At 29.0% G+C, this 25377-nt stretch overlaps 1 protein-coding gene across 1 annotated transcript in view; it reads left to right on the top strand.

The window, feature by feature from the left end:
- Nucleotides 1-2689: 2689 nt before the first annotated feature.
- Nucleotides 2690-25377, top strand: part of MS3_00006665 (uncharacterized protein) — a 140353-nt gene continuing 117665 nt past the window's right edge. Inside the window, exon 1 of the mRNA XM_051214869.1 lies at nt 2690-5345. Within this exon, the coding sequence (XP_051068050.1) occupies nt 3168-5345 (2178 nt within the window). The 5' untranslated portion in view covers nt 2690-3167. The remainder of the gene's footprint in view (nt 5346-25377) is intronic.

Genomic DNA, 25377 nt, shown 5'->3' with positions numbered 1-25377 from the left:
ATATATATATATATATATATATATATATATATATATATATATTACCCCTATGATCAATAGTCTATGCATAGTTTATATCTTACTTAATGTGCTTTGTTATTGTTATTAAATATCTTGGTAGATGTTTATAATATGCCTACATTGTTTACTAGTAAATAAATAATTATGACTGAATTTTTTCTGTCTTCCTAATCTTCACCAAAGGTTATGTCTAATTTTCTTTTGAAAATATTAAAATTAGGCCAATGATTGGATTTTTAGTAGTTACTATATTTATTTATCTCCTAATCTATTCTTGATTGTTTTGATTGAGATCACGAACCGACTAATGTTAGACCGCTACTGAAAACCGAAAAGCACTGGACGGCCGTTTCGTCCTATTGTGGGACTCCTGACTCGCGGGCTTCGAACCCAGTGCCTTCAGTCGCACGTGCGTACGCTTAACCTATTGGACCACTGAGCTGGCCGGCATCTAACGGTGTTACTGTCTAACCCCAACCAATCTACGAAATTGCGCGACCATCTTCCAATGTACTGAGGTAGATCCCTGTCTCTATCCGACACGGATTAGCTCCACTGGTCACTGTTGAAGAGTACCACAATAGGACGAAATGGCCGTCCTGTGCTTCCAGGTTTTCAATTGTGGTCTAACACTAGTCAGTTCATGATCTCAATCAAAAAACGCAATAGTCTCCACAAACTCTATACTGATATTCTTAATTTGACAGAAAATATATAGCTAAATAAAATGCATTTTCCTTTATTTTAATGTGAAAGAATTATCTGTAAATCTCTTCCATGTACATTTGCAGTGTAACTCATCCCAATATCATCGATAAGAAGCTCAAATACAGTTAGGAGTTGAAATGAAATCTTCTGTGACAACTACATTCAGGTATGTAGTACATACTAAAGAAATGGGAAAATAACCGAAAATTCTGAACACAACACAATGAATATTGTGTGTAAATTCAGGTTTTTAGGTATTTTTGACCTAAATTAAATTGGAAAAAGCCTTAATAAATGAAGCTACTTTGCTTCAAAAACTTATGTACCAATAAGAGTAGTTTGCTCATAAAATTTTTGATAAAGAACTAGCAGTAATAATAATAGTGAAGTGAACGAGAACACAGGTGGGGACAACTAAATACACCTTATTACACTGCAGAATATCTTGCAAAATTTTGAGAACCATACAGTAAATACTTCTTTTGCAAAATATCCATCAACTATCTCAGACTTTGCTGCTCCTTCGTTTCTACACCAATCACACTCTGCTCTCATTCTCTTTGATTTTCTCAACCTTCTGCCGCCAGCCATTCCATTTTCGATTAGCGATACATACAACTTTTATCTGTCGACATCAGTAGCATACATCACAGTATTCCTGCCTTAAAGAGTTCGAATCAAGCAACAGATAAAAATCATCAAATTTACGATAATGAATAGCTACATCATTTGTTAATAGAATCTGTTTACTGTCACTTTGCATTTTCATTAAAACCACTCGATTGAATCATAACTAAATGTAATCAAATACACAACAATTTCATTATATCAGAAGGGGTTTTGTGGAGATTTTAGAAATTTCACTGATTGAAATCATGAGTCGATTAAAGCTAGACGACCATGGAAAATCTGTAGTCACTGGTTGGAGTCCCATACTAGAACGAAACGGCCGTTCAGTGCTTCCAAGTTTTCTATGGTGGTCTAGCTTCAGTTGACTCATGATCTCAACTGTTGAATATATATATATATTAAAGACATGTGTAATCGTAACCGTGGCCTCTTTACCAAAGGAAATGAACTAGACACTACATTTCTCTAGACTTATTTACTAAATGTAACATAAATTGAAAATATTTCAACTCATTGATTGAAATAGATTTTTGAGTGTTTCCTTAAAACTTTCAATCAACATAATATACAATTTTAAAAACTCTTCAAAAAAATTTCTTTTTCTATTCCAACAAATAAAGTTTCCTGGTACATATAAACATACACCCATACACAAGACTGATATTTTTGGTCAGTAAATGTGTATTTGTATGTCATGTGTGTAATACTAATAATAATAACATTGAAAGATACAAGCAAACAACACCAAGTGAATAGAACGAGAGAGATGATAATTTGTTGATAGATTTTCCCAACTTATATGAACATCATGTAAGTGAAATGGGTTACTGTGTTCGTAATTTTGAATTTTTATAAATCATATATACATACATATATATATATCTTGTAGACATACTTCATATATAAAGCACCAAAGTACATTCCTTATAGGAAAATTGACGCTATAAAAGAACAAGAGAACAACCAATATAACACATACCTTTTTCCATACACATATTTCTATAAAGATCTCTTTTTACCAAAAAAAAATGTTAATTTTTGTATGTATCTAAACTTTTTTAATGAAATAGATAATTTATCATTTAAATAATATTTAGTACCATGCACATAGCTACAATATGTGAATTAGATCTATACCATAAATCCTATACTCACGTGTTTCTATCAGACATACAAATAGATATTAGTCTGACCAATGAAATTTACAAATACTTTTTTGATTATTTTTTCAATAGACGAATAATAATAATCATCTTAGTGTATGTATGTGTATATCAGTAACTATATATATATATATATTATGTTAATTAAATTGTCATTTTACTGATCTATTAATGGGTCAAAAAATGTTGATCAACTTTTACCACATAAATGGATCATTGTAATGAGAAGTTTTATAATGTTAAGACAATTTCAATTTATTTATGGATTGTCAATGTCCAATAATATGAGATTATAAATACATCTTTATACATTTATATATATACCTATACATATACACGTACTATATATAACTCATGCAGGATGTAATTTGATCTTATCTCTACTACTACTACTACTAATAATAATAATAATAATAATTGTTATTATTATTAAGCCTATCATACTATGAAAAACCATGTGGATACTATTTGTAAATACAATTAAATATTGGAAATTAACCATGAATTATAAAATAAAATTTAAATAAATAAAATCAGCAGTGATAAAATTGAAATTTAATTATGAAAAATAAAATGAAACAATTTTGAACTAACATAAACATAATCAAAATATTGATTGTGATCAATAAATAAGAGAAAACAGTAATGATACCAATTGAGGATAATATCACTACTACTACCACTACTACTACCACTACTACTACTACTCCTAATCATAATCATACTAATATGAATAAAAGTAAAGAATTGCTCTTTTCAACACCATTTGTAAACACAATGATTATAATTGGTATTTTTTTAACTATATGCAGTATTTGTACAATAATTGGTAATCTTTTAGTAGTTTTAGCTATTGGATTAGTCAAAAAATTACGTACACCAAGTAATTTTTTAATTGTTAGCTTAGCTGTAAGTGATTTATTAGTTGGTTTATTAGTTCAACCATTAGCTACATTACGTGAATTATATGGTTATTGGCCATTTGGTGAAGGTATGTGTGATATGTTTATTTCATTTGATGTATTAATGTGTACAGCGTCAATTTTAAATTTATGCGCTATATCAATTGATCGATATTTAGCAATTACTCGTCCATTACGTTATGCAGCAAAACGTACACCAAAGCGTATGATGATAATGATATTAATAGTATGGTTATTTTCAGCATTGATTAGTATACCACCAATGTTTGGATTTAAAGAACCATTTGTTACTGGTTTATGTGAATATAGTTCAAATATTATTTACCAAATCTATGCTACATGTGGCGCATTTTATATTCCATTAATTGTAATGCTTATATTATATGGACGTATACTTATATTAGCACGTAATATGGCACATGCTGATGCCAAACAACAACGTGTTGCCGAATCAGTTACACAAACTAATGCACATAATTCCTTAGAAAGTGAACTACCAGAACAACATATGCAAAAATTAAAACAGACAACTGCGACCACAACCAACATGGTAGAAAACAAATCTGACGTGTTATTACTGCCTAATAATGAACAGAATAACACTGTTTATTCATCTAATAACGCTAAGAAAGAGAAATATCCTTTACCACCATCAGAATTATGTCGACGGCGTAAACCACGTCCATTGAGAAGACTTAGTTACGGTGATGAACTCCTTATTAAAAAATCATTGGATATTAATGTAAAGAATGTGAAAAAACCGACTGGTACTTCGGAATGCTCATCTACGTTATCGTCTATTGAACAATTTGAACAACATGTTAAAGAATTGAAACAGTTAAGAGCGGAATTTTTCGCCGCACCATATACACGACATTCGATTACTATTAATATAACACAATTAAGAAATCGTAATGATCATAAAGAGAATGAACATTTATCATCTTTAAATACTTCTACTTTTAATAATAATGATAGTTTACAACAACAACCGGTGACATTGATACCTAAAAATAAATCTCTATTATTAACTGATTCTAACCGATCGAGAAACTCAATATTTTCACCACCTTTCTTATCAGTATCACATTATTTTGATGGATCTAGTTATATGAATAGCTTAACACAAATTTCTGAAGTTGCACCAAATCCATATACTCTTAATGATAATCTGAGAGATGATAATAAAAATAACCTCGAGGAATATAGTAGTAATTTAATGTTAACATCACAAGAAACTACTCCATTAATAGTTAGCAGTACCGGTATGCCATTTACTCCAGGTATTGGTGATATAAAGAGTGATTTTTACTATCCATCATCATTCGGTACACCGTTAATTGGACCTAAATTTACTACAATGCATCCGGCACGCCCGCGACAGAGACCATTTCATACACCAAGAAGATCATTTACTACAGCTAATGAATATATACCCATAAATCGTCCATTTCTATTAGATTTACCTAGTTATACAATTGATCGACGATGTAGTTCACCGTCTACATCACATAATTTTCCTTGGAATCATATTATTAATCGTAATGTTAAAAAAGATGCACAAAACTCTTTGGGTTTGTTTACAAATACCCGGACAACTACAACCACTACTACAATTACAAACGATAACGAAAATACGACTACCAATGATAATAATAATAATACCGGGAAAGTTAATCACATCAATATGCATCAAATGTCTTTCAGTTCTAATCAGACTGAAAATTTTATCATGGCTAATCAACCAGGAAGTCTAGTTAGCCCAAATTGGGTGTGTCCTAAATTACCACCGGTGAAAAAACGTAATTCACGTCATCAAAATGAATCAAAAGCTGTTAAAACACTTGGAATTATTATGGGATGTTTTTGTTTATGCTGGTTACCATTTTTCATTATTGCAGTAAGTTTTATTTTAAAAATTATTATTATTATTGGTATTATCCTATATTAAAAGTACATGGCAGTATGGTAAATAATTTTACATTATAACCGATATATTATGATGTTATTTATTACCGTTTTTTGTTTATAAAACCACTTATGGTGATCCATATATTTTGTCCAAATATAAATGAAGGTAAATAGATTGTTTATAAATCACAAATAAAATTCTTGAATTAAATACAAACATTCTGTTTAATGAAATTACTCAACTGAGTGTTGAACCTATAACCTACTGATAGAACTTTGATTAGATTTACTTGCGCCTGTTACCCTTCGTGGAGGAGTATAGGGCGCTTACAAGCATTCTACATTCATCTCTGTCCTGGACAATCATTTGCAGTTGGTTCCAGTTGCTGTCCATCCTTTTCATGTCTACTGCCGATTCTTAAAGCAGTGTGTCTTTTGGCCTTCCTCTTTTTCGTTTCCCTTAAGTTTATGTTATTAATAATCTCATTTTTTAAATATATTCAACAATGGCTTCAATTTATTTTCAATAAATCTCAAGTGTAATATTAGTTGAGACAAATTTCCTTTAAATAATCTAACTGATTCGAGAATTAATATACAGGTTATTAAGTTCATTATGTTATTCACATATTATTATTAGTATTCTATAGTTAATTTCGTTTATGGAATAGTTGATCAACGGATATAATATTTAAATAAAATTTAAAATGAAAATAGAATTAAAATGTGAAATAATGCAGGAAATTTAGTTGATTGCCTCTTAATGGAGAAGTATTCATGTACTAGTAATGTTCAGTATCGATAGAACCAAAGTCCTACCATCGTGATTAGTTAATTTAGCACTCTCAAAAAAACGCATCAACTAATCACTATTCATATTATTACTACAGTTCTTTATTCACGTCTGTAATAATAATTCTTATATCATTCAGTGCTCCCGTTGTTAATATTTTTAACGGAATTTCTGACCAATCTTTGTTGACATCCAGGCATTTTACAGTGACTGCTTTTATGTTGTCATTTGACTTCAGCACGAACACCAACATTAGGATACAAGCCCCAAATAGAACGAAACAGTCACCCTGAATTTCACTGCTAGTCACAATTAGTCTATTCTACGTAGTAGTAGTAGTAGTAGTAGTAGTAGTAGTAGTAATAGCTAATGTTATATTTCACTTGATTTGGCTTTATTAAGAAGAATGAGATTCAATCTGATAGCCGAAAGTCAGTTGTTTAAATAAGGTTGTCAGTTTCACTTTAATTATTAATCATACTTTGAAACACCATTTTTTGATTTTCTAGTAACCAACTAAATTTATTTTTAGATTTAGTCAGTTAAATATCAAAACCGATATAAATAGAAATAATATATTTGTAATATCCTAATAAATAGAAGAATTAAATTTTCTGACGTTTCGTAACTCAGTGTAAGGCACTTCTTTAGGAAATAAATAACTAAATTAAATCAATTCAAGAATAAATAATACTATGATACTAGTACCGAACGGTATTATTTAAACGCGGATTAATTTAACTTGGTTATTTATTCTCTGAAGAGGTGCCTTCCACTGAGTTACGAAACACCAGAAAACTTGTAAACTTAATTTCCCTACTCATTAGGATATTACAAATCTAATATACCTAATGATCAATTTATTTGAAATTATCAAGTCAAACCTTGGTAATGATACCTATCAAAACCAATAGTTTATTATTTCGTTATTCTTTTATACAATTATCAGATTGATGATTGAGTGATAGATTTCAATTAGCGTAATTTCATAACTGTATTCATTTGTTCACTATTTTATCATTACTTGTTTAACAATCTAATTGTCAACCCATCACATAATAATTTCATAATGAATAAAAAGAAAAGTGTATATCTATTATTTCTGTATGTTAAAAGTGTTTAAAAATGAATAATTATGAACTAGAGGATAATTTAAAATCTAATCGTCTTGGGCATCTTCTATGGGAATAAGTCCACTTGTGTTTTTATTTTCAATTATTATCAATCTTAATATCTACTTAACAACTGGACAAGTGGCAGCTAACTGAGTATATATCTTTATTGAACACTAGTTCTATTTTAACACATATTCCGTTAGTAACTTCTATGTGTAATAGGAAATATATTCAATCATCTTTTCCTACATAAATAGGTAGTATCTGTGCGTCTCCATTGTATAAGACACCTGAGTCATTTGCTACATATGCCTAATCACCCCATTTCTTGGCACATGATATTAAGTGATGTAAAAGTAGGTTGAAAAAAATGCTAGCTGCCGTCGAAATCAGTCTTTGTACTACTCATAAAGTCCCTGACTGTTCGTCTGTTAATTATTGATATATCCAGACTATCTGATATGGGCACTCTGAATAGTTGTCAATGCCTAGTCACTATGTTTAACACTACAAAAAATAAATCACAACGGTTTAGATGCATCATTTATATTACTCCCCTCAGACACTGAGTTTTAATATTATTCCATACTTTCTATTCCGTAAACACATTCCTTTTTTTTCTAAAACGGTTTCTGTATTTTTAGCCTTATTTGCATAATCGTAAATACTCATATTACTTCGGCCATCTTTTAATTCATTCTAATACTTCCATCTGTTTAAGTTAATGTCAAGTGGAAATTTGAATTGGCGTAAATCTACAACAGTTGTTAAGTTTGTAGGTATCATTAACAAGGTTTGACTTGATAATTTCGAATAAATTAAGCATTGGGTAGATTTTTATAAATAAATAAATAAATAAATAATATACTTATAATATCCCAATGAATAGAAAGATTAGATTTTGTGACGTTTTGTGATTCAGTTTAATCACTTCTTCAGAGAATAAATAACTTATTTATGATGGACTTTCTACATTTATCATAGTGAATAGGTTATGTAGACAAATGTAGTGTCGGTTTTTCTTTTAAAAAATCATTTTCAGCATCTTAAATAAACTTTCATTAGTTATTGAAGCCAACGAAATCCTTATTTTGATGAAAATTATATTCATGGTTTATTACGGATTTATTTGATGAAACTTACGCATTCACTAATTGTCCTTATACATAATCCTTTTTTATACATTACTACCATTGAAGTGACTACTTCTATGAATCTGGTGTTCATCTTATTGTGCTAACGAAGTATAGCAACTTGGACCAATGCTTATATTTGCCTGGTCCTATATTGTAACTGACTAATTGATTGACTACTAAACTTATAATAATACCATATATATTAGATGATAAAAGTAGATCTCTACCCATTTTACATTGAAAATATCTTATTTTAAATCAAATAATGATAAAACAGTCGTTTTTTTCTTTTGAACAAAAAGCGAACTCTTCGCTGAACCAATCTTTCTTATTTACTGTCATAATGAATGTATTCCGTTTACTAAACTAATTTTGAAGCGAATGGTACTAGGTTCAAGTCCCAGAGTGGACATCAACTCTGAGATGCAAGTACATCCAATTGACGAGTCCCGAATAGGACGAAACGCGCGTCCTGGATTCCACTGCTAGCCACTATCCATCACTGCTTAATTTTCAACTTTTTACTTTTACCAAATAAAACTCAATGAAATGATCATTTTTATAGGCAAATGATTATATTCATTAATTTATTTATTCTGTTTATTACTTTTTAATTATCTTCTCTCAGCATTTAAACTAATAAGCATCTTATCATTATCATTTCAAATTTGTTAGTTACGACCGGTATTTCTAATATTGATTTTGTAATTACTAATATACATTAAATGGAAGTTGTTCTTTTTTTTTCTTTCTTTAAAAATCAATGAAATTTTTACCAAATTTAATTGATTCATATTATCATTTATATAATATTTGTCATAAATCGAATGATTATCTACATTGATTGAAAAATCAATAAAGTATATTCCATTCAATATATTATGTGTTATATATAAAACTTATATATAAGAATATTGTATGCATAATGGTCATTAACGATTTTTTTTTGTTTTACTTCATATGGGATCTTTAAGGATGTGTATTACTGAAAGAACTCATACTGGGATCATGAATTGTTCCAGTATTATTTGATTTGCAGTAGTTTTTCCAATAACATCTATTACAAATTGAATTAATTTTCACAAGTTACCCAACTAAATAATGATGATTCATAGTTTATCAGTAGTACAATTTTTTTTCAAGTAACCATATTAACTTATTGATTTTATATGGTTCTTCTAATTAAAGTATCAATTATGCTAATAGAGAATACGTTTCTTACTAAAATTCATTGATCAATGTATTGTTTAATCAAACAAAATTAAAGTTACCACAAGTTGTTGTTTTCTCTGCCTCCCTCACATCTGACTTATCCTTGTAAAAAATTTTGTTTATTGGAGAGTGGAAACAAAAAGGAAGTATATGGAAGAATGACGGCAATTATAACAAGAACAGAAACAATAAATAACATGGAAGCCGATAATACTTTCTTACTTATACTTGTTTCATCCAATTTAGAAGTTTATTGATCTTTCTTTATATGTTTAACTGACCATTTTTAATCTACTTCTCAGTTCGACATTTTATACTATTTTCAGACTAGTAATTTACTAAAGAGATTTATAATATGAAAACAAAACGTTTGTTTTAAGATGTTTTTTGTCAAAATGAAGTCATATGGATAAGCTACCCATTATATCTCTGAATATATATATTTATTTCCTCTACATGTTATATGGATATTTAGCTGTTCATCTTATCAGATTAGTTATACGATCACAGTAAATCTTTCTATTGAGAAGAGTGAGTTACTGATTGAGAGTTATCAATCAACAGTTGTACTATCTATCTCATTTATTACATATTCTATTTCTTAATGTTCATTATATGGTTTGTTTAACTGCCTTCATTCAGTCAGCTATGTTTGTACTTCTCTGTTTTCACCTATTCGTTTGTAAATTTATAACCAAATTCAATTATTTTGTTAAGATTAAACAAATACCAAACATTTACAAGACCTTAGATTATATTTCAATGCATTTATGATAGTTTTTTTTAGTAAAGCTTTGTTTAAATCAATGAGGTGTGGCTCATCAATAATTTATTTCTCAGGTAACATTGTTTTAACGTATACAATAGACATTTACCATAACATTTACATGTAAAGTATCTATGTATTAAGTTCACTAGTGAAATAACAAATTCTTAAATAGTTTTAAGTGACTGACATTTTTAAAAAGTGAAAATATCAATCTACTTAAAAGGTTTAAGATATTCCATATGTGTTGTTCAATCGTTAAAATACAAGCAGAACTCACTTGAATTAGAATCAAAACTCTTTAAGTATCTAAGTAATAGGTGGTTTAACCTTAATACCATGTAAAATATAGATTTGTTTTGACTATGTTTATGACTTAGATCGTAAATCAACTGAAGTTGAAACTTCAGACCATATGGTCTAAGTAGAAACTAGCGGATTACAAAATATGAAGTGCCTGAATTCAATTTCTGACGTAGTTATTTGTCCAAACTTTTGAGAAGTCTAACATTTGGATAAAATAGCTTTCAGTGTTTTAACCAATGATTTAAATTTATATCACAAATATGTTAATATTGACTGGTTAATTTAAGCTGAAAGCACAATCTTATAGTACGAAAAATTAAACTATAAAACAATTTTCTTAAAAAATCGTAGTTCTTATATTTCAATCAATTACTCTTGATATATTCAACATTATCAAATAACAATCAACAGGGTTTGTCTAAGGATACTTAAAATTAAATAAGGACAATATCTGTTCTTGTTTTACTCATAAAGCTTTATATATTTAGATATTAAATGTGTCTACAAATGATCTCTTTTGAATATCAACTTGTCGACAAGTTTTATGAAATATATAAATATATTATTAGAATGAAGGTTTGTAGAGATTGTAGTAATTTTAATAGTTAAATTCACGAGTTGATGTAAGCTAAACCACTATTAAAAACCTGAAACCACTGGATTGTCGATGGTGAACAAACATAATTTCAATCCCGATTGTGTGATCTAAAGGTTAGACGTTCGCACACGAGACCGAATGTCCTAATTTAGATTCCTATTTACGGAGTTCTGAAAGCATACAACTGAAGAGTCCCGTACTAAAATGAAATGGCCGTCATGCAATCCCAGGTTTTCGATAGTTGTCTAACTTAGATCGATTCATTATTTTAATGAAACTCAATCTCCACAAATCCACATTGAAATTTTAGTTTTAATGTTACATTATCACTTGGTAACTGTAAGCCTTATGAAATCAACAATATAATCAGTCTCTTCCTTATTATTAATAGTATATGACGACAGAATGTTAACTTTTAAAAGTTAAAGCATTAAAGGACACCAAAGGAAGTTCCGATAAAAAGATTATATTTATATTTTTTCCAAGCACTGATAGATTTCGCAGGTAATTTATATTTAAAAAAATTAGAGCAAAACAAAATTATGACATGTTTGCCACCCTTAGTAATACTTTTATCATATTCTTACTTCGTTAATTCCGAAATCTTATCACAGTATGTTACACAGTATAGTGTGTCTAAATAAGTCGACAATCGATTGAATTGATTGCTATAGAGTTTAAACGGTTTTGCTTATAAATATTATGATTGAGTGTAATCTTATGAATATTTAAAATATTTTACTATCATTCGTAAGAGTTTGAATTAGAGTTTTGGTTATGTTTTGTGTTAGCCAAAATCGATCTATTTTCAATTTACAGTAATCGTTTTAAATTTTAGGCTAATTGGTAAAACACATAAGATTTAATATTTAAATTCATTAGTCGATTGAAGCTAAACCATTATGGAAAACCTGAAAGCACTGGACGACCGTTTCGTCCCAGTGCGGGACTCCTCAGCACCCACGATCCCGCTTTGTGAGATCCGAACCCAGTACCTATTGGCCTCGCACGTGAACGCTTAACCTTTCAGGCCATTAAGCCAGCTGGCATCCAACGGTGTTAATTCCCAACTTCAACCAATTCATGAAATTGCACCACCGTTCACCATAGCCTTCAGTGAGATACTATCTCACAACAGACCCAGTTGAACTCAACTGATCACAGCTTAGATTTTAGCATTTTTCGCTTTACTAAGAAATCTTGTCAGTATATATATATATATATATATACATCGGAAAAATTGACACAACTGTTTATTGTTCGATGAGTTGTCATTCAGCACAACCGTTACGTTATGAATCAAATAGATTAAATCTAGAAGATCGAATCATCAACTCATCAATACCATACATAACTGATTGCACGATATTCGACTTTACAGCAAGTTTATTGGAGTCCACAGCCGAAAAGCAATCAATGAATCTTTTCAGTTCTTTTAAGAGAAAGAGTGAGGTCATGGATATGTACTGCTGAGGAGTCCCACAATAAGACGAAAAGTTCGTCCAGTGCTTCCAGGTTTTCCATGGTAGTTTAGCTTCAACTGACTCATGATCTCAACTATTGACATTAATACAATCTCCACAAAACCCTTTCAGAAAACAATATTTTTATTATGAGCCATTCTTCTTTTCGAATTAAAAAAAACAACAGGTATTTCAAAAGAAAAAAATTACTGAACTCTTGTTTAATTAGGTATGATGGTTACAAAATTGTTTTCATTATATTTTCTATGATAACCTGTCGTGAAGAAAAGTTGATTTTGTAAATTAGTAGAGCAATCATAATGGGGAAATCAATATTATGGCACTTTATAAGCTAAATAAGTAAATATACGTATTAACTGATTGTATGTTTGTCGATTCGTATTTGTGAAACGATATACATATATGCCTACACATAATTGTGCATCTATATATATATATATATATATATATATGTCAATGTTTGTGAGTGAGTATGTACAATTTATTGTTTTCGTACTACATAAACTCGTAATTACAGTAATGAAAATTGTTTATCAGAAAATTCTGTCTAAATAAGTAATGACCCCAAAAATTTGACTTGTTTTTTTTTAAGACGACAATTAACAAATTAGTTTGCTTATCTTGAATGAGGACAATAAAGTATTTTTAGTAATGATACACAAATGATGAAAAAGTTAATTAAGATGAACCATTGAGGTCTAAAATGGATAGAAAACGATGTTATTGTCTGATGGTAAAGTGTAAATTATAGATTGATAAAAGGTGAAAAGTTATTGAATGTTACACATTTCTCATATGTAGTGTAAATTCATAGCTTCAAAATATATATTGTAATTACATATTTTTTTTAAGGAGGTGAAATACGAAATATGACGAATCATCTACACCATGAGTTCATATACCTCTGATTCAAAACAGAGTTTGGTCAGTTAAATGTTTTCATCAGCCTATACACACCCATTTACCAAGCTTGTTAATACATACTGATATGCAATATTTTAGTTACAACTATTTTCCGCTTCATGTGAACATATTGTCTGATAGCATTTAAATAAAGTTAATTGATGTCTACTAATACAAAAAAAAGTGAAAAAATCACGCTGAAATAACAGTACATTTGACCGGATAAAATGACGTGATCACTTGTTAAACAAATTGTATATGTTAGGTTATTGTGCGCAAATAGGTTCAGTGACTTTTCTGATTGTAACTTTGAGTGATATGATCTTGTAAATTGTTATGAGCATTAATTACATCATCACACGTAAACTAGTTTAAAGTGAGATATAAAGTTTTCTGTTGACTGAAGCTTACTTATCTACAGTTGGTTGCCAAAAGCGCTCGAATTTCATTACGTATTTATCAGGTTCGAACCTCCTGTCACCTAGTTCCGGGTGGTTGAATGAGTAGCATCACTCAAATTAATATAAATAATATATCTCAGTCTATCAAATGAGGAAGTACATTATCATGTTGACTAATTCCAAACATTTAACAGTCCGGATTTTACCATTAATTCAAAATTCTTTAAACGTTATATTAAATACTTATTTGATTTTAATCAAAATGTGTCTTTTCACTTAAGTATCAGTTATGAAACTTGATATGCTCTTTCTTATAACAGGTCTCTAGTTAGTAATTTATAATTCACAATAACGTAGAATGAAATTAGATATATTATTATGGCCAATTTCAACAAAGCGGTTAGTCTCTCAACTTTATTTGCTTTATATTTGTACGAATACACTCGAATGCAATGATCTACTCTTGCTATGAATAACTAATACTTTCTTTATCATGTAGCAACAGTTTTTGAAAATGTGATCTGATTTAGCAGTTTAATGGTTATCAAAATCGTATGTTACACGAACTAGGTTCTCCTTCGACTGCAGTCATCAATAACAATTCGATTAATGAAGTCTATCAATGCAGGTTATCAATAAAGTCTAAAGAAAGAATAACAATTAATTTAGGCATTAAGAGAAAAATTCACAATCTAGACATAATATTAGAACAAACATTTATTTATGCTACTTGAAATCTGAGTTCTTATTCTTTACCTGGAACAATGGAAACTTATTGAATGATGAATAACTACTAGTTGTCATATATCAAAAGAGTGAAACACAAAAATGATAAACATGTCTGTAGATGTTGTATGTACTGAATAATGAACTAGAAATAAACAATGATTGATGAATACGAACTGAATAAAAAAATGACTTTCGCCAGGGACTGATATTAGCCGGTGAACTACTGAAGGTTAGGAAGCACTTAACAACTATTACTTCTTGGTATGAGACTACTTATCAGTGTACACTCATAACCCACGATCTGTTTGCATTAGTAAAACGGTTAGTCCTAGTGTCAACCACGATAGTGATTTCTTAACTCATTCAAAATCTGATGATGTACACTGACGTTTTAATTTAATTTGCATCCCAACTTGATTATCATCGAATGTCGTGGGTCTAACTCGTAATTTGGTTTATTGTATAAGACAGAAATTGTGATACAAACGTAGTAATTTAATATACCATGTGATTATTATTTAGTTAAAAGAATGGTTTAATGGTTGAGAGGCTTAGCTTTCAGAGTTGATCACCGCTCCACCTACTTCACATTAACATACAATTAGAATACAACTCATACACAAGTAACTGGTGAATAAAATAATTTTTTGATTAATTAGTGGGAATTAATGAGATCTGTCTAATCTGACTGCAAACCTGTAGTACGTATCGATATTGGTTAAATTCTTTTTTTGTGTGAGATCTTAAAGTTTTGACTTAAGATCCAGATAATTATATTAATGTTTTTTAAGTTTCAATGATTCTTTGATTGGTATTATTTTGAGAATAAAATCATTTTAAAATTCTATAATTCATTTTCTTTATCAAACTAAGAGGTAAATAACAGAATCAAAATTAACAGGATCTTTTATAAGCATAGATGGATAGTGGCTAGCAGTGGAATCCAGGATGCGCGTTTCGTCCTATTTGAGACTCATCAGCTGAATGTACCTGCATCTCAGAGTTGATATTCACTGTGGGACTCGAACGCGTATCCTGAATTCCACTTTTAGCTACTATCCATCTTTACTTATAAAGCTGTTGAATTAATGCAATATCGAGGCAATACATAGAGTATGTACATATGCCAATAATAACCTGATCAGTTGCAATCATAAATCTCATTGGGAAGATTCAAACAAACAACACCAAGTGAATTTAACACAATGTTTTTAGAATATTCAACAATTATTCTAATGAACAAATGATCTTAAATCATTAAATTTAACTAGAATAGTCAGTCTGATATTATAGTTATACACGACTGTCCTCAACTAATATGAAATCACTGAAATGTTATTTATTACCAAAGTAGTAGTACTTGTACATTATTTATCTTGAATATCATAATGTTGACATGTGAAATTCCTCTTTAAAAAAGAAAAGTAAGCTAACCATATTTTGAAATTCAATCAAAACTATTTGTTTTTTAGTTGTTTGTTTGTTTCTCTTTAAGTTTACAGACTAATTTAGTATTTGTTTTATGAAGAGAAAAAACAAAACAATAAAGAAGTAGATTAATTATTAAAAATAACAGACTTTTAAAAACTATAACACAATCCGGATGTACGCAATACTTTTTATTATTATTATGATTGAACAAGATAAATTATTCACTGCTCAATGTCAGTCATAATGTTTTATTCTAATTATTGGTACTTCTAGTCCTGTATACATTTTCTGTATGTGTGTGTGTTTATACTTAGAAAAATGGATATTTTTATTCTAATCTATTTTCTTCCCATTTCTGTTTCAATAAATGCAAGAGAAATTCTATTCAATTACATTTTTTTTGTGTCATTTTTTTTTGTTTAACTTGGTTCATTTACAAAATATCAAGGGTAAAATAAATGAAACTTTGTTTTGTCTTTATTTTTTTCTCTCAAAATGGTTTACAGTATTGATATAGACTAATCAATTATTATCTGCTTTTTCTTTAAAGAGATAATCTAATGTTGTCGTGTAGTTATTTTGATGGGTTTCTTTTTTTCCTGACATTTGATCAATATTTCTACTTGATTTTTAATTGAAAGAACAAGATTGAAAAGTAGTTGTTAAGGGAAATAACAATCTCTTCATTCTAATACTTAAATTACGTAACTTGTATTTTGTTTTTTTTTCAGTGATATTTAAAAAAAAATTAAATGATTAGAGAAAGTTGGTAGAAAAAAATTTCTCAACTTGATCGATAAAATTTGATCATTATTAAACATTCATCAAAAGATAATAATAATAATAATTTTAGTTACTACACAGTGACTAATTAATACAACATTTTAATTTCTAGAGAAGTCAGGAGTTTAAATTCAAAATGAAGTAAATAAAGGGAAAATATATGAAATTTTGTAATCATATTACAATTTACAAAATCTACTGAATAAACATTTCATTAGAATAAATCATTTATTATTAAGTTTATTTTTGTTACATTCTTGTTTTGTCATTTATATAGAAGAAGATAATTGTAACTATGTATTTAACAAACAATTGATGATTTATGTTATTGATCGATAGAGAATACATTTAACTTATGAAAGAGGATATAATATCCATGTTACATAATTAAATTGTAACAAAATAATGAATTTTAAGAGATTTTAATTCTTAGAGATTAGTTTTCTTAAACAGAATCTTTATGATAAACTCTGCAAAATGGAAATTATAACTCAAAGATTGATACTATTTCTCAAGAATAAATAGATTAATTTTGATAAACTTCAATTGTATCACAATTGTTAATTTGGATGAAGCTTTAGAAAGAAGAAAATGGAATGTCATTCTTTTCAAACAATTTTTGTTCAGAAAAAATATGTAGAAAATGGATGTTGGTTAGCAGTGGAATACAGGATGTGCGTTACATCATATTTGGGACTCGTCGTCTGGATGTACCTGTATCTTACGGTTGATGTTCACTCCGGGATTCGAACCCAGTACCGTTCATTTCAAATCAAATCACTCAGCTTCATAGGCTGAGATGTTACCGCTGGAGTATTCTGGTCGTAACTAACCTCATATATCAATGAGATATTTACATTTGGTTGATCATTGAGAAATGACAACTGTCACTTTTTTCTAGTTCTTTAGTATCGATCTAACCAATAGTCACCTATCATCATGATAAGGCACTGTCTTTTTCGGTTACTATTCATATGTCTAATAACAGATCATATTACGTTTATTCACTAATCAACCATCATACAGGGTAAATAACTAAGTGATTGTTGGTTCAAATTCTGTCTCAAACAAAGTGCTTAATTCATTATTGAATTATAAAATTGGCCGAAGGTTTATCTCTGTAGGAAAGTACATATTACTGCTTGTATTTTAGGGTTAATATTTTTATACAAATTGACTGTTTTACTATATCCCGCCCCCGCAAATTGTCTGTGTTATAATATACTGGAGAATTGCTAGTTTTTGATATTGATGTATGTCTTTTTTATTTTATAGGGACGTAATATGTAAATTCATTCTAAATACATCGTTAATAGTAGTACTAGTTCTTTTTGGGTTTATATTTCAAAATCATTTCTCATTAAAATAAACTATAATGTACTTGTGGAGGCGATGAATATCAAGGATTCAGTCCCAACATTTTTCGTATGTAGCTCTCTCTTGTGTCTTATTATGATATGCCTTGCTTGTGTATAGAAATATAACTACATTATAATACATATTCTATATAACAAGACTCTGAGAGTCACCGTGAGACAGATTCATTCTATTAGCTAATGAGAACATGAAAAATACAAATTAAGAATCAGTTGCTGTATTATAATAAGACTGCAACATTTTGACATGATTCATAAGTTTATCAAGATCAAAGCAGATAGTTAGTGCTTAAAAACAAAACCGATTTAAGATAGAAACATGTCAGTTAACTTTTATCCATTTTTTCTAGAATTATATAATGTCTTATAAGTAAATTTCTAACTATTGCAAACGTTTTCAACAATATACTTGCAATCAACTATTAGCATTTAAATAAAATTGTGTAAATAGACAGCCAGTTTTGTTTAAGCATCCGTATCCCACAAAATTATCTATTATCCGGTCTAATATTGATTTCTTAGTGAGGTATATTTGTAGAATTCAAATAGAAATCAGTCCATTTCGATTTATGTTGTCTTTGAATTCACATTCACGATTAAATATTAGACTTTGGTTAAATGTTTTATAAGTGTATTCTGTTTCTTAATTACAATAGACAGGACTTACTTTGAATTTTCGAATCATAAATCTAAATATCTCTTTTAGAAATATGATTATTCCACAGGTACATTATGTATTCTTTTCCTACTAACTAATAGCTAATTTAGATGACTTCTGGAATACTATCATGAATTTTGTTTATCCAACCACTAAACTGTCACATATACATTGTTTTTGACAAGTCAGCGATCAATAAATGTACAAAGCAACCATTATATAAACTAAGTATGAGAGATAAGTGATGAGAGGAAAGTCAATGAAGGTTCCTACATCAATTTACTTTTCTCGCTGAAACCACTAAATTACTAGTATATGATCATTTTAATTATGTAAACTAATCTAGTAATTTAATGCCTATTGGAATTGCGATCTCTCATAGTATTATAGTTTGTTTTAGATTTGTTTTTCATGACGTCATGTAAAAAAGTGTGTACTTTTATGATCAGTCCTGTCAACATCCTCCCAACAAACACACACATAGACATAGATTAACAAACACGTCTAAATAAACTGATAAGCTTTATCTTGTGACCTTTTAACAATTACCGCTTGATTAGTAAATCTTGTAAGTGGCAATAATACTTTTCTCCATAAGATGATTTAATAAGTACATACATGTAAACCGCTTGATATTATCACCTTGTAAATAACAACAATAACACCAACATGTAGTGTGCATACCAGAAACATTTAAAGTTAGATAACTATGTGGAAATTTCGTACAGTTTGAGGATTATTTTTTCCCATCAATTGGCAACACCAGGAATTTAAAACAATTAGTCCCTTTGATAAATTTCGATAATGCAATGAGAAGACGTAGTTTATCAGAATTATGTGATATATTTGCGCAATACATTTCGAACAATCTGATCACACATATACTTGTTAAGAACATTTATATATGAAAAATTAAAAGGTCAACTAGACAGGTTAAGGGTGATTACCACTCTGGATAGTAAATCAGTGCTACCAGGGTAGGTTAAGTGTAAGTACAAATTGTTTTTGAACACATAAAGGGGTTTCAATTTTCGTATAGCCAAGGCTTCAATTAACCTTAGTATACGTCCTTGAAGGCTTTTGTACAACACAACAAATGCTGATTTGATATCAACCTTATGACTCGTCTCAATCAAATGTTTCGCAATGGATGATGATGTCTGTCTATCCTGTGATCTTATTTCACCATTGGAATTCATCTGATTCTGTAACCATTTTGGTATATGTTCAGGAATATCAACCAAAAACGATCAGAATATGAAATCATTGTTACATTTTTCTTTGAAACTTTTTAACAGAGCTAAGAGTTATACAAGATTGAACTCAGAACCTTAATGTTCCTAATCAAGTACTATACTATTAGTACATTGATTACTAGTAAGCACTTTAATGTAGCTACGAACTGGCGTTACGGAGACTTCATATACTATAAAAATTATATTTATCATAAAGTTTTCAGAACTTCATGGTTTTAAATTGGTCCTTAATTATGCTTAGTCCTTTATAGTAATAATACAAGTAGTAACTTTCAAGTTTAGTTCCTGGTTCACGACAAGTTTTTAGTAATGATAAGTAGTCTGTCCGAAACATAGATTGTTAACAGGATTAGCCAATGGAGAGTGGATTAATGATTGTGAATAAATGATAAATTAATTTTAAGACAAAACTAAACCATTGATTTGTTGTATTATCATTTTGCTGCTATGCAAATTAACCTAGGAAAATGTACCCTAAATAAATTACAGTTAAGCGTTAATATATATATATATATATATATATATATATATATATTAACGCGAATGGATCATAAACAAATAAATAATGAATACGTTATTCATTTACATAAATATTATAAAACAATAATGATGTACAATTTGACACTTTTATTTTGTAATTCCACTACACATGAAAACTGGAAGTTGAAATTTCTTATTTGTGAAAGAATAAGTGATAGCATTTGAATAAACCAAAACATTTACGGATTTTTATCTTTGTTTTGAACAAGTATTAATTGTATAATAAACTCAAACAGCTAGAATACTAGGTCTAGACCAACTAAAATCCACGCGATAGATTTATTAAATCAGACTTGAGATTAGAAAAAAATTTTTGTATGTGTATCTTAGTTACTACAGAGTATTTTTCGGATGTTGTTAAATTTTATAGTTTATATCACGAGCTGACCTCAGTTAGACGTCCAATAAAAAGCAAGAACTACTCGAAAGCTGCTTCATTCTAAGTTCGTACCCTAGTGAAGTGGTGGCAGACTTTAATATATGGACGAACCGATCACATTTACGATGGTCTTGGATTTTGACACAAAATTCATGAATTCGTATAGCTAAATAGCCTTTTAGCATTATAGCTGATATTAGTTCATGAAGAAAACAGATACATAGTTTTTAATCCTGACTCCTAACTACAAATCCTGATTCTGATTTCCCAAACCAATGTATATAGCTTTTTCGATCCTAATATATGGGTAAATTTTCTCAAGGTTATGGTAGCGCCGCTCAAAAGTTGACCATAAATTATGGTCTCACCGAGGTAATTTGCGGGTGTTGTTGAGAAGTGCTATACTAAGACTAAAAAGCTGTACAGTGTTTCCTAGTCTTCAGTCATTGTCTAAATAAGATCAGTTAGTGATGTGAATTATGAAATAATCCATTTTTAAAAAGATTCCTCAATAAAATATTGGTATGCAAAGTTGTACAAAATATGGATAATTTTCCTTCTCTCTTATATACACACTCACATAGGAATACTAGGAGAAAATGCTTAAATTAAGTTTTCCTAAATAATATGATATGAAGTACTAACTTATAATGAAGTCTTATGGTAAGTATTTTGCAAGTTACTATTTAAAAACTCAGACCAAATTTACTGTTAGATATAGACGATAATATTAAATGACAATATAATTTTAAAAATATTTCCAAAATTAAATTAAAGTAGTCAGTTTATGTTGATATTATTGAACTTAAATCCCAAAAGAATAAGTTTCAAAAGGTGGAATCACCGATATAACCAAGAGGATTTTTGTATTGTAATCGAAAATGGGTTTGAATTGATAATATAGGAATGATCATTAGAAATATGAATATTGTACGTAGAAGCTTACAACTCATTGAGTTACGGAATGTCAACATATTAAGATTACTATATGACTGCGAAAGACGTAGCACTTTTGTGTACAGATTTATTTTTCTATGACTATGAATGAAATTCAAATAACTATGAATGTCATACTGAATAAACGTCATAAAGAATATATGATCATAATTTGTCCGACTACATTCAAATTTCAGTTTGAACGAATTAATAACTGGAATTTTCAGGATAAAGTTTAATGTTATCCTAAACCATTTTCATAATGAATTAATCTTTAATCTCACTCTTTTCCATTTCTCACCAGCTGTTGGTTATCTGATTGAATATATTACATTAGTAGATTTAGTATGTCACTTTTCAGATATTCCACAATAATATTATGACTTATCAGATAACAAATAATCAGTCAAGAGTGAAAATGGTGATTGTCGATCAATCATTGACGCTTAATATTTGCCCATTATGTTGAATGGGATATACGTTTATCATAATAAAATGATCGTGATTTATAATAGATTTTTACTCGAAGTTCATATTAAATTAACTGGAATGATAAAACCTAATTTTAAGTTATATATCAATCAAAATACTCAAAATTTCCACGAATAATATTTATCACAATTTTCTGGTTAACATGTTTGAATTCCACATCAGTCAGCTAGTGCTGTACGTATTGTATCCAATGTTACTTTTGTGAAAATCTCATAATTCAACATGATCTTTAAGTTTATTGACAAAACTACACAGTTAAAAATGAGACAGACAACTTTCGTAATAAACTTCATTTAACCGCCCGTTCTTTACAAAACGCTATGTTTTCTGTCTATTTTTTTGCAAATTCACTCACTAAAATTTCAAAATATAATCCAAATGACTAAAGTAAACAAATCATTTGTAAAATTATATACATTTATGGTTAATATAACTTACTTAAATATCTATTAAATACTTGTCTGCCAACGCTTGGTTCTTAAATTCAATTGAGGTGTATTGTTCTATAATAAGCAAAAATAGATGATGCCGAGCACTAGAATCCAGAACGCTTATTTTGTCCTATTTAGGACTTGTCAGCTGGATATGCCTGCATCCCAGAGTTGTTATTCACTCTGAAACAAGGCAATATCAAGGCAATCCACTCAGGATGTACATATGCCAATTAGAGTTGTGAACACCAATTAAAATATTTAAACAAACAATACAAAATGAATTAAAACTATTATTCCATATTGACTACTTTTAATAGAGTTCTCTCAATACTAATAATAATAAGATATCAGTTCACTGTAAATTTACTATCGTTATACAAATCTACTCCTTTCACATAGAATCTAGTTTATTGTTACATTACATTTGAAATTTTGTTTTTACAATGCAACGATCTTTCTAATATATATATTTTTTATTTTTACCAGTTAACAATGTTTAAATAAGTCACAAGCTTTTTAAGCAAAGATGGATAGTGGCTAGCAGTGGAGTACAGGATGTGCGTTACATCATATTTGGGACTCGTCAGCTGAATGTACCTTCATCCCACAGTTGATGTTTACTCTGGGACGCGAACCTAGTATCATTCATTTCAAACGCCATCGTGTTATCTACCTAGCTACTGAGTCCTGATGGCCACCTGCTTGTGCAGTGGGGTGAAGTTTAAATTCAGTTGGTGTTGTCTTACTTGTATCTTCCCATTGTTATTTAGGACTGAAATTAATCAGTCTCATGTTGGCATATGTGCATCTGGTGCGGATAGCCTCGATATAGCTTTAAGTCACAAGCCACTGCTCGCCAATATCCATCTTTGCTTAAAACACTTATGACTTAAAACTTTATCGAGGCGATCCGTACAAGATGCACATATGCCAACATGAGACTGATCAATTTCAGTCCTAAATAACAATGAGAAGATACAAGTAAAACAACACTAAGTGAATTTAATGTTTAAATAAGATTTGTATTATTCTTTTTTTGAAATGTTCCATTGAATCATGATGTTAACCAAGTCGAAAAAAAATTATTTTGATCTACCAGTAGCTTAGAAACAAACAATCCTTTCATATGAATCAGTTTCTTTATTTAAACAGAATATAAGAATCTTTACATGTCAATCATTATTTACTTCATCTATATTTTAAAACTAGAAAAAAAAGATGAATTTATAAGGATAAGATAATTATTCACATTTTTTCTATTGAATTAAATAAACTAATTTAAATAATTTTGTGTAAAAAAAAAGTAAAAAAGCAAACAAACAAACAAACATTTTTGAAAGTTGGTGTTTTCTTTCCTTTTTTTTCTTTTTCTTCTTCTTCTTCTTCTCTTCATTACTTTATGCTTTAAAATTATGAAAATGAATTATAGAATAAAAATAATGTGAAACTGTATAATATTCTTGTTTAAAATTTTCTATTTGAATGAATTTTTAAATTAATTCATTAATTTAAATTTTCTTTTTGATTTTCTTTTTCTTTCTTTTTCTCTTTTATTTCTTTTTTTCATAAAATAAAGTACATTTCTTGGTTGTGTTGCATTACATAATTTTGCTCTATACAATAATGAGTATTGGGGTTTTTTTTCTTTAAAAAGAAAAAGTAATTTCACATTTCAATTAATAATAATTCAATGTTATTTAATATTGTAAATGAATCATTAAATTTAATGAATTAAATTAAGTGAAATATTCATCATTTATAGAATGAACTAAGTATTTTTTTGAATGGTTTTCTAGAAAAAAATACCCTGAAATTTATCTTCTGAATACTCTGTAACTGAATAAAGTTTGTGATAGATTCCAAATTGTTGGTGGTGTATATTGATAAGAAGTCATGAAATACAAAGAACACAGATATCTACTTTTTAATGGTCGTCACATAGTGAAAATTACGTTCATATAGATGTATATATACTTAAATAGGTTGTTTGTTATAAGTTGTGCTTCAGTATTCCACTTCAATGATATCGACCAAGCATATCTTACAGAAATATCAATAATGAATCAGCAAACTAGATTTCTAAAGCTATTAAGTGTTCTAAACAGCCTCTATTAATGCAGTATTTTAGGGTATAGGTTTGATGGAGATAAATTTCATTGTCACAGATTGATTACGGATAGAGTATTTATTGAAAAATAGGGAGCAATAAATAGTTGTTATATCCTATTATGAGTATCCTTAAACAACATGCATTCAGAGTCTCACGGAAGATTAAACATAGTAATTTCAGGTT

This window comes from Schistosoma haematobium, chromosome 2 (genome assembly GCF_000699445.3).
Source record: "Schistosoma haematobium chromosome 2, whole genome shotgun sequence".
Lineage (NCBI taxonomy): Eukaryota > Metazoa > Platyhelminthes > Trematoda > Strigeidida > Schistosomatidae > Schistosoma > Schistosoma haematobium.
This window is presented reverse-complemented; position numbering and strand designations above follow the sequence as displayed.